Below are 17619 nucleotides of genomic sequence, written 5' to 3' on the forward strand. Positions count from 1 at the left end.
ATTTTAGCATAGCGCAATGTTCAGTAACACCAGCATTTGCCTGCTAACAAACACACATCAGTTAAACACCGTCCCACAAAACCTAAAGCGTCCAAGATTTTAACACGAGACATGGGTTTGTTCCGGCTTCAATCCTATGCACACTTCTGATGTTTGACACCAAACAGGGGCTTATTTAGGCTACAATCTGAACACAAGGGTGCTTTCAAGGAAACGTGCATGGAATAGCACTGCTCCGTCCTGGATATACCCTGTTGCATTCACAAATCAGAGCTGCAAAAGGGTGGATTGCCTCCTTCGGCTCCCTTCAGCGCCAAGCCTCGAAAGGAAGCCTCTAATCCACTTTAACAACCCGAAGTGCAGAGAGGGAGAGAGAGCGCGCGAGTGTGTGGTGCTTGCTACTACCTCTTTCCAGATTCATAAACGCAGCAGACCACCCAGGACAGACCCTGTGCATATGGCACTGCCAGATACCAGGGCGAAAAAGAGGCAACAGGTCTCCCCAATCCCCTTTAGCCACGAATAACCGCTGCTGCTGGGCTGAGCACCTCAGGGCTGCTGCTCAGCAGGGAGGAAGTAACGAGGCAGGCGCGGTGGCTGATTTGGGGAAGGAGGAAGCACAAGACTTGCCTTGCCACCATTATAACGTTTAATGGACTTAATGTTTATTTTTTGTGGTGGCGCTGGGGTCGAGGAGATGAAGAGGGCCTCCACCCGAAACTCACCCCGCCGCCAAACCCCCATGACAGCGGCGGTTTCAGGGGCATCCCAGGAAGCGCCTTTCCGGAGCCCGCCCAGCCCGCTTCTACTCACACAAGCACAGCTCCACCACGTAGGCGTAGTAGGACCAGGCCACGACCAGGGCGATGAAGACCACGGGCACCCACGCCAGCACCTTCTGGCAGCACTTGAGGACGTGCGACGGCGCCATCTTCCCCGCCGTCGAGCCTCCGCCGCCGCCGCCCGCAGGAGCCATCTGCGCCGCCGCTGCTGCTGCTCCCACCGCCTGGAACCGCCTCTCGGCTCTCCGCTGCGGCGAAGCCTCCTCGGCCCGCCCGCCCGCCTTGCCAGCCAGCCACCCCCGCCCGCTAAGGGGGCAGGGCCGGCCGGCCTCCTCTGCGCTGCGACTCGGGAGGGCGGGAAGAAGAAGAAGAAGAGGCGCCTTCGCTACCCTCACGGAACAAAATCCTGACAGGGAAGCGGGAGAGGGCGGCGCGGCGAGGCGAGGGAAGGAGACGCAGGGCTCCTGAGGCGGACGGAGGACGCCTCCCTCGCTCGCCTCCCGAACAGGCTTCCTTGCACTTCAGAGCGGCTGCCCTCCTCGGCCGCTGTCGTCTCCCCTCGCGCAAAAAGGCCGCCTCGGCTTCCCGAGACCTCCGCTTCTTGTCAAGGTCACGGGGCGGGGGGGGGGGGGCGAGGCAGCTCCGCGGAAAAAGCGCTCCCGCCCTCGGCTCTGCAGTCTTCCTCGCAGCCCAGGGAAGCCCACCGTTCTTCGGGGTCGTCGGAAGAGGCATTCGTGCACACCACACCCCCCAACAATCTCCTGGTTTAGTGGTCACAAGATGGGGGGGGGGAGAGATTTCGAGCCTCGCTGGTCCTGAATTCGCGCTTCAGCGAACGCTTCACCTCAAGTGTAGGGAATGAGGCCCCTTCGCCCCCACCCCCAATAAAATGTTTGAAGGGGCCGCTCCCCACCCCAGTTGATGGGCATTGCCATTCAAATGGTGAGAGCCGCATCATGTGATCAATTATGTGTGGTGGGGCTTACCTGCTCTCTCCCCCCTCCCTATATTTCTTCAAGTGGACACCCCTGACCCCAAGTCTTTCATTTTGTGGGTGAGTCTGAAATAGAAGATCCTAGCTATTCTGATGAACAGAATTCATCATTCACCTGTCAAGGAAGTCTGAAAGGTTTTTCAAGCTATGACCCACTAGCTCCATTCAAGTGGTACCATGGAAAGATCGTGAAATAGTCAATAGTGCCCATGTTTGGCCCTGGGCACTTTATGCCACACAACCCATGGCTGTTCTATTCAGATGTTCTCCGCGCTATGGAGCTTGCCCCTCAGTCCCCCTACAAGAGTGGAAGGGCAATGGAGAGGGTGAGATTTGAGTGCTCCTAAAATAAATTGGTTTGAGATTGAGGGCCAAATTGTCAAGAGGCCCCTGCCTAGAACCTGTGATTTTCACAACCCTGTGCTGATTTTCACAATGCCAGCTAAGGTAGAAAGAATGTTTTCTTCTTCTCCTAGCTATGGTTAATGAATTTTCATCGCTTGCTACCCTCATCCAAATTCAAAAGCAGGATGACTGCTGAATCAAGTGAGGCTAAACCTGACAGACTTATGCTTTGCTTCACAGGGTTTTGCACACCCAGCACACTGGAAGTTCAGTTCGGTTTTACATTTTATGTATTTTTAGCAGGCAGCTAAAATTCTCCATAAAGTCTTCTTACTACTTAGTTTCATATTGAGCATTAATTCAAAGAATAAGCTCATGCACGTTAAAAGATAACAGTTACAGAGAGAAATAAAATACAAATGAGCATAATGGATTAGACTAGTTTATTCTTGCTACAGTTAGACACCACACATAAATTCCCTTGTACATCCCCATCTACGCCGATTAAATTTCAAGTGCTTTTTGAATCTGCAATGAATTTAACAAGTTCTGCGTATGACATACTTGCTCTGACTGAACAGTAAATATTAATTTCTCACGATTCCCTTCTGAACTTTAACAATAATGGTAGAATACATCTCCATTGTACTTTCATATACATTTCACACTGCAGCAAAAAAAAAAATATGTGCAAGTGTCTTCACTTCTGCTAAAAATATTCGCCCTAAGACAGAGTTGCAGAGGAATAAGACAGAGTTGCAGAGTTTGACGACAGGAGAATGGGCCTTCTCAGTAGTGGTTCCACATTTGTGGAATGCTCTCCCCAGGGAAACATGCCTGGTGCCATAACAGCCTGATTTTTGGCACAAGGCAAAAACATTTTTGTACCTCCAGGTTTATATTTTTTATTTGCAAGGATAACTCAGTGGCCTTTGTTGTATTCAGCCTTGATGTGAGGTGGATAGGACTTCTTCCTTTAGAATATATTGTTGGATGGGTATTTTCATCTTCGTTGCCGTTTTTATCTGACTTTCAAGTCTTTATTTTATTTTTACGGTGTAAATTGCTTTGAGGCACTTGAGTACAAAAATGTACTCAAGTGAATAATGTAATAAAAAACAATCACCTGGTAGTGTACACACACTATTTGCATATCAGAAATTAGAATAGCATCCTCTGTGTATCATAAGATGGCACAACACCTTGGCCAACCTCAGTGGAAAGAAGTGGTCTCATCTTCAAATAAGTTGCAGCCCTGTTCAAAATATAAATTAAGCAGTAAAGGGACCAAAATACATATTTGCTGGACTACCTTTGGGACTGGAGTCTTAGCTGATAGTTGACGATTGGCTCCTATCTTAGCTTTCAAGGTCATGTCGGTATACAAATTCCTCATGCAGTTCAAAAGCTTAGTATTGGTACCCTAGCAGACCGGTCTGGTCCATAGCCAGTTATGAGGTACTGAGTCAAATGCTCCTCTTACAACATCAGAAAGGCAAGATTATGTTACTAAAATAAGAGTTAGGTATGTGCTTTGACTTGTAGACCAGAAATAGTTTATTAAGTATTCTGTCAAGACCCCCTACACTTTCCAGTCTGATATAAAATAAATGTGAGAACCATTGCCTTAGAGCAGTTGTCTTCAACCTTTTCAGACCCAGGGTCCCATCTTTAACCCAAACATGTGTTTGGGGACCCTTTTCTTAATCTTTTACCATATATTATATGGTGGAAGCACTCCTGTTGTGACCTACCTTGGATCAGGCTGTGGCCTGATAGCAGGTCCTGACCTACCAGTTGAAGACCAATGGCTTTTAACAGCTGGGGCCCTCCAGATGTTTTGACATATGCCTCGCATGACCCCCAATATCATATTGCTTTGCCCGCTACTGGCATGTGGCTCCCACAAGGTTGCTCATGAGGCAATGTGGCCCTCAGGCTTAAAATGTTCCCTACAACTGCTTTGCACGCGCGCACACACACAGCCCTTTCTTTTTAGCTGAGGTGGGTAGGTATATTCAAGTTTATAGGACAGCAGCAGTTTGCCCATATACAACACTATCTTAGATAGAAATATGCCGCTTATTTGGTGCTGGGGGGTGCAGCTAAAGCAATTATGGATCTCATGGGCCTTTGGAATAGGCACCATCCAACAGAATGTGACCAAATATTTATTCTCTATTACTCCACAGACATTTTAGGCCACACTATTTTTTTAGTGCCTAATCAATTTTTACAATTCACAATAACTGTTGGAATTGGTCCTCTTAATTTTACAAACTATTGGCCTGTCGTATTAAAGGTTACTATTGCAGTCTCGAGAAAAAGAGGCCTCTCTCGTGCTTAACACAGCTTTAATGCAGATTAGATATCTGAGAGCAGATGTAAGGGATCTCTACAAATTATTTGGGATGCATTTAAGACTTTTTTGGAGAGAGAATCATTATTCACACCTCGTATAAATGAAAAGACAACGAATCTGAACTATTTATTTTGGAAACTCTTTGGATATAATGTAGAACCAGGTTTGCAACACCAGATTTATAATAAAATTAAGCACTAGGAAAGCAAACGGGCCAGTAAACTCCCAGATTTCTGCTTGAAACAGCAGAAGTCCAAGAATATTACTCTGATGCATGATGCTAGAGGGGCAGATTCTTGTAATGCCAAGAAGCATTTAGACACAATTTTTATAAATCCTTTTACCTGGCTGATATCAATCCTGCTAGGACAGAAATACAGAACTTGCTTGATACATTGGCTTCCCTGTACTACATGTATCAACAAACTTTTGCCGCATTCATAAGTAGGCATAGGAACAAAATATAGAATTGAAAATGGCAATAAAACTTTTTCGACTAGATGATTTTAATGTGGAACAGTATAAAGCATTTAAGGGGTAGATTATCCACCTTGCATGCAGAAGGTCCCAGGTTCAATCCTAGCATCTCCAGGTAGACTGGGAATGTCTCAAGCCCTGGAGAGGCGCAGCCAGTCAGTGTAATGACTCACTATAGGGCAGCTTCCCATGTTCGAATTAACTATTGCTTTGTCCATCAAAGTTGTATTTCCCTTGGAAGGCTGGGAAATTCCAGTTTCATCCCTCACTCGATATACTTAGTGTGTTCCTATTTTCAAGAGTGGAACCTATTTACTGGACCTGTTGACTGAATATGTACACCTGTTTTAATTCAATGTCTCAGTCTTCATGGCAGATATCACACTGCTGGTGCTTGTGTGTGTGTGTTTCTTGTGTGTCTTTCAACAGAAGTATTGATGTTCATACTTGAAGCACACACTGCCATCTTGAACATGCACACCAACTTGTTCCTGTATTTCAAAAACTCAAGGCAGATACACTAATGGGTTCCCCGATGGTGTTAACATTTCCCATGTTCCACTTGAAAAAGCGTGCCAAGGTTGAGCTCATACTGGAACGAAATGTAGTATTCTGTCCTGTACATATTCCGTTCCAGTACTTCTGCATTCAGTGAGGATTTTGACCCACATACTGAAGTCCCAGGTGATAGACCCTATCAACTTCACTTCATTGGTTTTCTGTGCTACTCCCTAGAATCAATATGAGCTTATCTAGTGAAATGCACTTGTATTTGGCCAGAGTCCAAAGTTCCTCCTCTGCATACACGACAGCTATTTATTTTGTGCAAGGAGAACTTTGAGCAGATACCTTGTGTGAGGAAAACCAGGTTGCTTCTAGAGGAGTTTGCTGTGTATGCAGAAGCATATTTTGGACAGCTAAATAAGCTCATAGCTCCTGCAGTTCTTATGTGCTCATGGCTATAACAGCAAGAACAGCATTTCATCTCTCTGGGTCTCTGACTTTTTATTTAAAGCGTTCTACCTTACTTTTTCCAAGCAAATAAAGCAGTTTCCAATGTAACCAAACCAATATAATACAATATAAATACAAAAATACAAATGAAATTAATGAGTCACCAAAGCAATTAACAAACTTTATAAAAACATATTTTTGTTTAAACTCTTTGAGTTTAAACAAAACCAGTTTAAATGACCAGCTCTATTCTTTTTGGGTAAACACCCAGATCTTGATCATTGTTAATACGGTCAGAAACTGCTCACCACTGCTCCAGTGCTGATCATTGCCTCAGGTGAGCTCTGAGTCATTACAGGCCTTAGTTAAAAACTTACCCAACTGACCCAACCCAGGCTCCTGGGCAGTAAGGAGTATAGGAGGGCTTCCTGTCTCAGTGGAGCTTTGTTTGTGTAATAAGGTCTACTGGAGCACTGATGCGCCTTGTGATTCTAGTCTGTCTTCTGATTTTCCCTCTGTCCCAGACTGCTCTTTGGTCTTGAGTTCTGGCTCCAGAAATCCCTTATGAATACAGAAGTTCCTTATACCAAGCAACACCATTTACACTATTTGGAAGCAACTGTCCAAGCTTTAGCAGCAGCTCTCCAATGGTGGCAAAATGACCTCTTTGAAGATTGGAGTTTATGACAGTCTGGAAAGTCTTCTTCAGCCTAAGGGTCAGGTCAATAACTAGCCTCCCCTGCATGGGCAATTTTTTAAAAAGTGGCCAGGGCCACACACACCTGTTAATCACTTCACATTATGATGTCAGGTGGGACTTGCTTGTCAGCTGATTGGTACTGACAGCAAGACCTGCTTTGCCTGTTTGTCAATATTGTTTGGATTCAAACTGTTTCTTCAAGCTGACCCTTTTCCTCTGCAGACCAGCAAATCTGTCTGTAAAGCTGGCCTACATTGGAGAAATGTTGGTTTGCAGGGGCAGCTTTAATCCAGTTTGTACTTGCCAATGGACTTCAAGGGGCTTGCTATCAGCACTGGCCAGTGAGCCCTGCTTGTCAATAAACTGTTGAGACTTTAAGCTCCTGTTTGCTCTTTGCTGCTGTGTCTCTACTTGCCCCATACCTGCCATATGATGACACAGGTGTGGGCCTGGTGGGTATGGTTGAGGAAGATGGCCTCATAAGCCAAATTAGGAATCTTGTGGGCTCTTAATTAAGTCACAAACCAGAGGTTCTCTATCACTGATCTACAGCCAAGTATATATATTTTTAAAGCTCCTTCAAAAGATCTTATATTTACAGTGTCTTGACCCTTATTACTTAATGACTTTAACATATATAAACTTTTATTAATATGCTGCTGCAGTGCCAAAAAGCCACAACACTGGATGAGAACTGCATTATACATTAGAACATAAAAAAGCTACGAGGTATGATAAAGAGCATTTATCATAAATTTATCAAGAGCTTTGAAATAAATTATGCATTTTGAAAGCATGCTTATATGCCCTTGCTCAAGGCCTAGCTTTCTCTGGATTGCACCCACAGGCTAAATTTAGATATTCATGGAGGTTTTCAAGCAGAGGTTGGATAGTCAGTCATCTGTCATGTATGATTTAGCTGAGATTCCTGAATTCAGGGGGTTGGACTAGAGTTGGGGTCCCTTCAAACTCTATAATTCTATGAGCATATTAAACACGGACATTTTCTCTCCCATTTTAGAAACCATCAAATTAGTCTCTGAATGTTGACTCTGGAGAGGGACTATTAGAAAACCTAGGGCTCCACCTTGTGGGAGAGTGGTAGTATTTTATTTCCCAAACAAAGATGCAAACATATCGGTACTTAAAAACAGGTATGCCCCAAGGATAGCCACTGATGCATAAAGAAAATTACAAAAAGAAGGGTGTGGGGACAAAAGAAAGATGCAGATTTCTGCATATGCTAATTTACAGGTGTTGGTGCAAACATATCAATAATGATTATAATTTGAACAGAAATGTTGTATTGGGGAAAGGCTGTGACCAGGTGACCTGTGTGGCTGCTCCATCTGCTGCCCTGAGGAACTGTCCTAATTGCCCTAATGGTTGAAGGGCAACTTCAAAGCATCTGTTCTCCTTTCTTATGGTTCTTTATCTATGAACTGGACTTGACATCTTCTCTATGAAACAGGACATGTGACCACCCAACGTACTAAATTTTTGAATCATTTCCGGAGAAAACAGGCGACAGGACTTTGTGAACCATGAGCTGTTCTTAACGAACCACACGGAAGAACAGGCTGGAGTCTAATTATCTTAATTAGGCATGTGGACTGTGCTATATGGGTGCAGCAGATGACACCAATCACTATTCCAAGGCTGCATAGCTCAAAATAATCTGGAGTGCACTGCTAATAGAAGGTTTTAGGTGGCAGGGAGTTATTGTACATTGAAGTAGAGACATAATGGCTGGCAGCAGAGACAATGATAGCAGCCATCCAGGCATTTCCTGCCCCCCCCCCCATGTGAATAAATTACTGTGCCATAAATATACACAGCACTGTGTCAATCATTTCCAATAGGAAAGTACGATAGCAAATAACAGACACAATTATGTTTGCTCAATTTATTACAGGAGTGGTCAAGGTTTTGTAGTCTGAGGACCACATGCCAGGGTTGGATATGGTCAGTCTAGGCATGCATTCACCCAAGACATAATCACACAGCACTCTCTCCCTCTCATGCATACTCATGCATTTAACCTCACGCAAAACACATATGCAGATGTATACGCAAGTGCATGCATGCACCCACCCACCCAGAATTTCTAGCCCTCTCCTCTCCAGCACAGAAACACTGCCTTTTACTTTCAACACAGTAGTTTTACATGAAGGCCATTACAAGGATAGCATAAGAGGCTAGGACTCTGACTGCCAGCAAGCCCTGTTGCCAAGACTACAATATACAACTTGCTTTTGGGGCTGTCTGATACTGACCACCTGGGATGATGGAGCTACTGCTTGGGCCCAAGGGTCTCAGAAGAACCGCTGGGGCAGGGGCTGTCATCTCTCTCTTCTTCACTTTCGCTCTGCCCCAGTGCTCAGCAGAGAACAGTGGCTGCAGCTGCTGCCGCCTTTACTGCACCAGAATGCCTTGCCCTTCTGGATCAATGAAGATGCTGGCGGCTCCTTCACCCAGCACTTCTTCTTTTTGTATATATATGCTTTATTGGTTTTTAAAACTGTGTAACATAAGTAATCAACAGAAACAGCACTTCTCTGCTCAGTGGCAGGCTAAGTGCTGTTCTCCATCTCCACCCACCATCAGGCCACACTACCAGGGAAGGCAGCAGGAGGGATGGGGAAGCTGTGATCAGCCGGGTGCTCAAAGCAGCGAATGAAGTGGCTACAGCCATCCCCGCCTTCATTTCCAGGCGAGGGGGAGAGACCATGGTGGTGGGGGTTAGAGAGATCCTTGCCTCAAACATGGCAACAGCCCTGTCCCCAACAGACTGGATTTGGCTCAGAGGCTGCTGGTGTCTAAATTACAGATTGGCATTGCACAGTTTCTTATTTCTATTCAAGTTAACTTCCCTCCCATTTCTAGTTATACTAAAGTTAGTGTTGGGATACTGCCAGGGAGACAAAGTCCATCATGACTCCACGTCGTCTCCGTTGCGATCCATCGATCTCCCGTAGATACAGTATCAGCAATTAGCGACACGAGCTCCAGAAACAGCTTGCCACATTCCAGAGCTGATGCACGCTCTATCAGCAGAATTCACACAGCGAAAGATGCACGCAGGAGAGCATTATTTACAAGTTTATTCAGCGTTGGTCAGAACAAAGAAAACATGACTGCCTGCTTCGGTGTCTCAGGCACAGAGAGAAAACGAAAGCAAAGACACAACAAAAACATCCTGTGAACAGGAAATACACAGGCTGTGACTCAAACATCCTGCTCCCTTTTAAGGTGGAACGGAAATATCCTAACAGTTAGAGGTCTAGTTAACTCCCCCTCCCAATTTCAATCTCTTTTCTCCTGAAATAATCAAGACGCTCATTGCTCTGCAAAGCTGAACCACTACGGTCATAGCAAGCCCACAGAGAAAAGGTAATTGCCAAGCTCAGTGTCAAGGATGGCCAGAAGCTATTTCATTTATATCTACCAAAAGACACTTTATTTTCTACCCATTTCTTGACTGCATGCAACTTTTTGTCTATACAAATTCACACCATTTACAATCTTCCAGTTTATATGTAAACATGTTCCTATTTCCAGGCTGGAGTGAGAGATGCAAAGCATACTGCAAATAGAACAGTCAAAAATATATTTGTATAAATTAGAAGAAAAATATACAGGAATATACAAAGTTTCAGTCTGGTAATTGTTCAGAACTAGTGAAATCTGTGAGGCAGCTGAGGATTGTAGTTTTAAAATGATTGTTGCTTTATAAAATTCATTCTGGAGTTGTAGGTTTCAGGCTTTTCTTCTTTCTGGTCACAGGATATCCTTTTAGGTCTTTCAGCCTAATAGGATGTGCTTTTCTTATGAAACATATGCAAAATGAGAAATTTCTACTAAATTCCAGGCAGACTGATCAATTAAGGGATTTTGATAGTATCCATTTTTTAGAACTTCAGTACTATTGGGAATTAAAACACCTTATGAAATCTGGAAATTGTAATAGTCCCCCATCAATGTTGATTATACTGATAAATACTGTAGAATACTGTAGAATTATAATGAGAAAAAAAATTTGTTCAACACTCAATTGTATAAAGATATTCTATTCCATCAAATATAGCCATTATGTAAACAAACATACACCAAAAGCAAACCCAGACATTTATAGTTGTAAAATGATGTTCTTTTTTTCTAGAAGGGACTTTTCCCAGTTTGTTTCCAGACTTCTTTTGCTCCTTTAATGCTCTCCCTTTTCACACATTTCCAGTAACCTGGAACTCCTTGCTGCTGAGGCACCTGTTTTTGTTTTTAATAAAAAAAACCATTAATTACCACACTGTATTTAAGTCTAATTTTTTTTAGCTGGCTATACCAGATAGAGGGGCAAGGCAATGACTTGGATGAAACCCAATGACATTTGGTCCTTCTCCACCAAGAGCTGCCTCTGGAGTGGCCATTCCAGCTGGTCATTATGAGCAGCTAGGAACAAGAGTACTTCATCTGCTTATTTTTTTCCCCCTCCCCAATCCCCTTTTTCATTTGCATCACACTTTGAGTACACTCACAGAAGCAGTATATAAAGGACAGCAAATAAATATACGATTGAATATGATTAATTAAGTTATTTAGACTTGCCTCATTAACCTCGATCCATTATGGCCATTAGAAACCTGGCTGCTAACTTCCATGGAGTTGGGGATAAAATCCCTAACACAATTATTAAAGGACAGTAGCCAGCTAACTCATCCTATCAGTGTAAATATTTGCTCTTGTGCAATGAAACTTTCTCTCATCCCCTGTTCTGGGGATAGTCTGTCCTTTTTATCTTGCATTTTTATGTTGTGAACTGCCCTGAGATCTACAGATGAAGATCTACCTCGGATTGAAGTTGCTTCAGGTTGAGCGCTTTCGGGTTGTGCTCCCTGGCGACCTGGAAGTAACGGAACACGTTACGTCCGGGTTTCCCCACTCGCGCATGTGCAGACGGTCAAAAATGACATCACGCACATGCGCGGAAGCGGCGAATCGCGACCCACGCAGACGTGGGTTGCGTTTGCTTCTGGTTGCGAACGGGGCTCCGGAATGGATCCTGTTCGTATCCAGAGGTACCACTGTGTATACAAATTTAACAACAACAACAATTTAGCTATTCTACATCAAGTGTTATGCTGGGTAGATTTCAATCTGGTTATCAGTTCACTTGATAGGTTTTCACTGTATGTGTGGGTTTAAATTTTAGGGTCTAAGAGAGAGACCTCTCTGAAGCCAGGAAAAAGTTCTCTTCACAAAGCAGATGGGCATATTTTGGTCTTCTCCTGTGGGGTCTGTCACACCTTATTGTTGAGCCATCTGGGTGTTACTAATCTAAGCTTTTGGCTTACTAGAGTCTCTGGCATGGAGCACTTTCTCACTCTTGGTCTCTGCTTGTGCTAGCACTGAATGATAATGGTTAATCTGGTAGATGTGTGTTATATGTTGGTATGGAGATAGATGGTTTGTGCCTCCCTTCATCGACTGGATGTTCAGTGAAGTCTAATGAGCATACATCAGAAGCAAACAACTTAATAGGCTAGCTAACTGTTCCATAAAAAGTTCATCTTAATAAGAAAACTCTTTGTTTTTAATTCCACCTTAAAAGCAGTAGCCCTGTAAAATTTCCACAATTACCTACTTTCACAAACTGCTCCCACTAGGATTATATGGTCTATATGCTGGCACCTTGACTGATTAAAAACAGTTACTCCATTAAACATTCTATTTTAGGAATAAGGCTTCATTACCCTTAAGCCTCGATGCATCCTGTTTTTTAGGACTCCAAGGAATTCTGCATGGCTGAGGCAATTGTCTCCATCCAAATCAAAGATCTTGAAGACGGTGTCCAAAACATTTTCGGAGAGTTCCTGTCCTGTAACAGCTTTCACAGCTCTCTTGAACTCGGCTAATAAAAGCACAACACACCATAAAGGTAAAGGTAAAGGTACCCCTGCCCGTACGGGCCAGTCTTGACAGACTCTAGGGTTGTGTGCCCATCTCACTCAAGAGGCCGGGGGCCAGCGCTGTCCAGAGACACTTCCGGGTCACGTGGCCAGCGTGACATCGCTGCTCTGGCGAGCCAGAGCCGCACACGGAAACGCCGTTTACCTTCCCGCTAGTAAGCGGTCCCTATTTATCTACTTGCACCCGAGAGTGCTTTCGAACTGCTAGGTTGGCAGGCGCTGGGACCGAACAGCAGGAGTGCACCCCGCCACGGGGATTTGAACCGCCGACCTTACGATCGGCAAGCCCTAGGCGCTGAGGCTTTAACCCACAGCGCCACCCGCGCCCCTTACAACACACCATACATCACCATTAAAAGGGAGATTATAGATCAGTTTACGGAACTGAATAGTGGAAAGATCTATAAATTTAACAAATAAACTATTCCTTCTGAGTGCAAAAACATAATTTGAATTGTGTGATCAAATAAACGATCAAAACATTGCATGCTAAGTCCTTAATATTAATTTTTCAGCTTCTTAATGGGATCTAATCACTACTTCTTGTCTTGAAGAAGACAGCAAGCTGCCATCTTTCAGTTCCAAGTGCAGGCAGCAGTCATGGCTGGTGATCAGTTGTAGCGTCTCCCAGCTGACAAAGGAGGAGTAAATGCCAGGGAAAATTCCTACTGCCGCTTCTCCCAACCACCAGTAAATAGTGATCCGTAATATTCAACTGGTTGTCCAAAACAAGTAGCAAGGAACTGAGAGGAACTCAGAATCCTTTTATAAAAGGAGAAAACACCACATGACACAGGTTTATAGCACATGTTTTCAGAAGCCACTTGCAAAGTGTATTTTCTTGCTTAACATTCTGATGTGCAAAATTATTCTTACCTCGTTTAACAGGGCGGCTGGCAACCGTGAACATTTTCAAGGCAATTGAAAAATCTTCTAGGCGGTTTGTAAACTGGCAGAAAGTCTTAAATTCCTCCAAACTGATACTCTGAAATACCAAATAGACCTACTTAATTTATTTTTAGGTGAGTGATTCAAAACTAAGCATTTTCTTAAGGCATTTAATATTATTATAAAGTTGTGGTGTAATGGATAGTGCACTGGACTAAGACTTGGGAGACCAGGGATCGAGACTCTACATAGCCATGAAGCTCACTGGGTGACCTTGGGCCAGTCACTGTCTCTAAACCTAGCCTACATCCCAGGGTTTTTGCGAGGATAAAATGGGGAGACTGAGAAGCATCAACACCATTGAACTCCTTGGAGAAACATATAACTGTAATAAAAATTAAGAAGTAAAGATGGTAAAGATTGGAACATCAAAACAAGTAAAAATGAAGGAGGGCAAGCAAAATGGTCAAAGGCCTGGAAATGATGCCTTATGAGGAACGGCTAAGGGAGCTGGGCATGTTTAGCCTGGAGAAGAGGAGGTTAAGGGGTGATATGATAGCCATGTTCAAATATATAAAAGGATGTCACATAGAGGAGGGAGAAAGGTTGTTTTCTGCTGCTCCAGAGAAGCGGACACGGAGCAATGGATCCAAACTACAAGAAAGAAGATTCCACCTAAACATTAGGAAGAACTTTCTGACAGTAAGAGCCATTCGACAGTGGAATTTGCTGCCAAGGAGTGTGGTGGAGTCTCCTTCTTTGGAGGTCTTTAAGCAGAGGCTTGACAACCATATGTCAGGAGTGCTCTGATGGTGTTTCCTGCTTGGCAGGGGGTTGGACTCGATGGCCCTTGTGGTCTATTCCAACTCTATGATTCTATGATTCTATGAATGCATTTGCTATACTTTAGATTTAGGAAGAATGTTATTCAATTACACCAGAAAAAAGCCATTTGGGTTTAGAAACTCCATACGCACCTCTCCTGCTTGGATTCTTTCCTTCACATTTTGCCAGTAAATTTCATTGTTCTCTTGCTCAGTAAAATACAGCAACCACGCTACAAAATCCTCTTTTCTCATGAAGGCTAGACCTTTGGAAAATTGGATGAATTCCATCTCTTGCACCTCTGTTTGTAAATCCTGCATAAATCTAAGAAACAATAGTTGCAACTTAATTCCTTTCATAAGCAGAGAATACGAACCATTTCTTATAGTAAAGATAATGCTTTCACATTTATAAGGAACTCAAACACTACACATAAGCAAAATCGCCTTGAGGTTCACTGTTTTCTCTCACAGCTATTATGCAGTGAAAATGTCTCACCTTAATTTTCCAAAAACTAATCAGATAGAAAACACAACACACAAATTGTTGGCTTCTAGGTCTCAATAGCAGGAACTTCCATAACTCAGTAAGATGAGATGATTTAAGTTGCTCATTGTGAGATAAAGATATACTTTCAGTACATAATGTAGTTTCAACCTTTCCAATTTTGTAATGTTGTCTTTCAGCAGTTCTACCAGTAGGGAGCACTCTGAATCTATGTACGTTTATGAATGTTGTAGCAGCAAGCTGTGTGCTGCAAAAAAATTGCTGCTACACATATGCATAACTCTTACCTGAGTGGGAAAGGATATTTAAACATGGAAGTGGCATAAAACTTGTAGCAGCCAACTAGACAGTAAATGGAACAACAAAAAGACTCACATAGCTTTAAAACTGAGAGTATTTGAGGAAAGCTGTAAACAAACAGAATAGGGGAACGAAAGGTGATCCAATAGCCTTTAAAAGGAATAATGATTGATTAGGCACAAATAACAGTTAACAATTATTACCCAAGTGCTCTGCCTCAAAAATTCTTTACTTTGATATAAAGTAGTCCACAAGTATTTGAGAACGTTACAAAAAATAACTTTATGTAACAGTAAATAATCATCATCATCATCATCATTATCTATACCCCGCCCATGTGGTTGGGTTTCCCCAGCCACTCTGGGCAGCTCCCAACAGAATTAATGATGATGATGATAATAATAATAATAATAATAATAATAATAATAATAATAATGCGATAAAACATCAGACATTAAAAACTTTTCTAAACAGTGCTGCCTTCAGATGTCTTCTAAAAGTCAGATAGTTGTTTTTTTCCTTGACAACTGATGGGATCCAAATATTCATTGGGTGGGGGAAATCTTATTTATTTCTCTATGATACTAAGGTGGGGCAGGAGAAGAGAAGGAAGACCTTATCTGTAGGAAAACTGATCAAAATCTTTGCCTTTCCTCATCCCCATAAATAAAGAGAACATAAGAATAATGTCACCTAAAATATGTCACTTTTGTCACTGGAATTAAAGCTCTGCCAGTTGTAAGTGGCTAACTATTTTTGCAAGTTGCTGCCAGATCTTTGAACATATTTTTAAGATCCACAGCAGGGGTGGGGAATCTCTTGCCCATGCACCAACTTGCAGAGGCATCAAAGGGGCTTCTTGTAACCACCAATCAGCTGACTGGCAGTTACAGTGACTTCTTTGGGTTTTCAGTCACTTGATGTCACAGTGACATCAGGTGATTGACAGGTGGGTGGTCCCACCCACTGGTTAAAGTTGGCCTGCATGGGGTGATGGAGATTAGGGTCTGGTCTGCCTGAAGATGCAACCGCCCATAGTCTAGAAGGATAAGGGTAGGAGATGACTTTTGCCGAAATCCCCTTCCCTCTGTACCCCCTTGAAAATATTGCTCTGGCGTGTGGGAGAGACAATCTGGAGTACCATATGAGCAGAGCAGAGGGTTTGGGAGATCAGCCAAAAATGTTGTGTCATCCCCGAGATCCTCTGCTCAACCCCAGTGCCCTTTGAGAAAAGAAGGAGCCAACCCATTTGAAGAGGATTAGTCAGGATACAAACCAATGATTTCAACAGGGTCAAAGTTCAAATAACTGAGCCTGGATCCGATCTAGTGCTTCTAACTCCACTTCCAAAAAGAGTCACAACTGAAAACTACACCCCACCCCAAAAGACACACGTTGTTGAAAGCCAAAGTTTACAAAAGTTTGGGACAATTTTTTAAAATAAAAAATACACATTTTAAATCACCAAGACAATTATCAGCTACAGAATATGGTTTGCTTGGCAGTATCTGAAGCCTTTCAAGTGCGTGTGTTGATTCTTCCACCAGGAATTTGGAACCAACTTAATTTAATTCCTACTTAAAGCAACAATAAGGGAGATCTTTATTGGGTGAGCTGAGGGAAGGAAAGGAGAATGTAAACCTGGAAAGAATCCCCGGGGGAAAATAATATACAAACAGACCCTAACTAAGAGACTATGAAAAGATAAATTAGAGCTGGATTTTCACTAAATCATCATTTTAATAAAGTTAGCACAGACAGTGGGAACAGGTATATTGAATACAATGAATACAATCCTTCCCTCATATGAACACTGCAGTACGTAACATTTTTAGGTAGCCCAAAACCTTCCTTTGGGGGATTTGTACCAATTAGGAGCAAGGCCTTTTTGGTCATGGCACCTTGTCTATGGAATACCATGAAGCCTATAAGGCCAGCTTTCAGCTAATGGCCTTTAGCTGGGTTTGGGGTGGTGATGATTTCTTTTGTTTTTCCATGCTATCTTCTCTGTCAATATAATAAATTACATTCTACTTTATTTGCTTTTTTGATGGTTTAGAAGTCTGGATTTAACCATTCCACTGTTGTAAGCTGCCTGGCAGGCCTACGGAATGGAAAGACGTGTTCTAAAAAATTATTTTAAAGCCCCAGCTACTTTTCTGGCACGCCTCTGCTGCAGCTGTTGCGGAAGTGCAGAAAACAGCTAATTCATAAAGAAAGTTTTCGAATCCTTTTGTACTGCTTGAATAATACTAACAAGGAGGAAGCCAAAATCTGCACAGAAGTGCAGTATTTAAAAATAAGTATTCAGAGACTTCAGAGGAGAATGTCGGTTGCGCTAGTTAATTCTAACCAAAAGCTGGAACAATAACTCTAGAAGGTTCAAACAGTATCAATAATCTCTTATCAATTCAGCTAGGCCTGGGCCTGAACTCAGCAAGCAAATGGACTAAGGTCCCACTATGAAGACTCTAAACCAACTTGAAGCTAATTTGACAGATAGTATATACCACTGGTGTGCA

The 17619-nt window shown here is 43.0% G+C and overlaps 2 protein-coding genes across 3 annotated transcripts in view; both read right to left on the bottom strand.

Moving 5' to 3' along the window:
- ZDHHC20 (zDHHC palmitoyltransferase 20) overlaps positions 1-8380 on the bottom strand; it is a 45964-nt gene extending 37584 nt beyond the window's left edge. Inside the window, exon 1 of one of the 2 annotated variants that reach the window (XM_083436670.1) lies at positions 814-8380. In XM_083436670.1, coding sequence (XP_083292796.1) covers positions 814-976 — 163 coding nt within the window. In that variant the 5' untranslated portion in view covers positions 977-8380. The remainder of the gene's footprint in view (positions 1-813) is intronic. The other variant, XM_083436669.1, reaches the window with a different exon arrangement.
- Positions 8381-10046: 1666 nt separating this feature from the next.
- The window catches only part of MICU2 (mitochondrial calcium uptake 2), a 66111-nt gene continuing 58538 nt past the window's right edge, over positions 10047-17619 (bottom strand). The window contains exons 9-12 of the mRNA XM_083436629.1: positions 14443-14614; positions 13454-13562; positions 12362-12519; positions 10047-10877 (exon numbers count right to left, since the gene is read on the bottom strand). Coding sequence (XP_083292755.1) covers positions 10773-10877; positions 12362-12519; positions 13454-13562; positions 14443-14614 — 544 coding nt within the window. The 3' untranslated portion in view covers positions 10047-10772. The remainder of the gene's footprint in view (positions 10878-12361; positions 12520-13453; positions 13563-14442; positions 14615-17619) is intronic.

This window comes from Podarcis tiliguerta, assembly GCF_965153285.1.
Source record: "Podarcis tiliguerta genome assembly, chromosome: 4".
Lineage (NCBI taxonomy): Eukaryota > Metazoa > Chordata > Lepidosauria > Squamata > Lacertidae > Podarcis > Podarcis tiliguerta.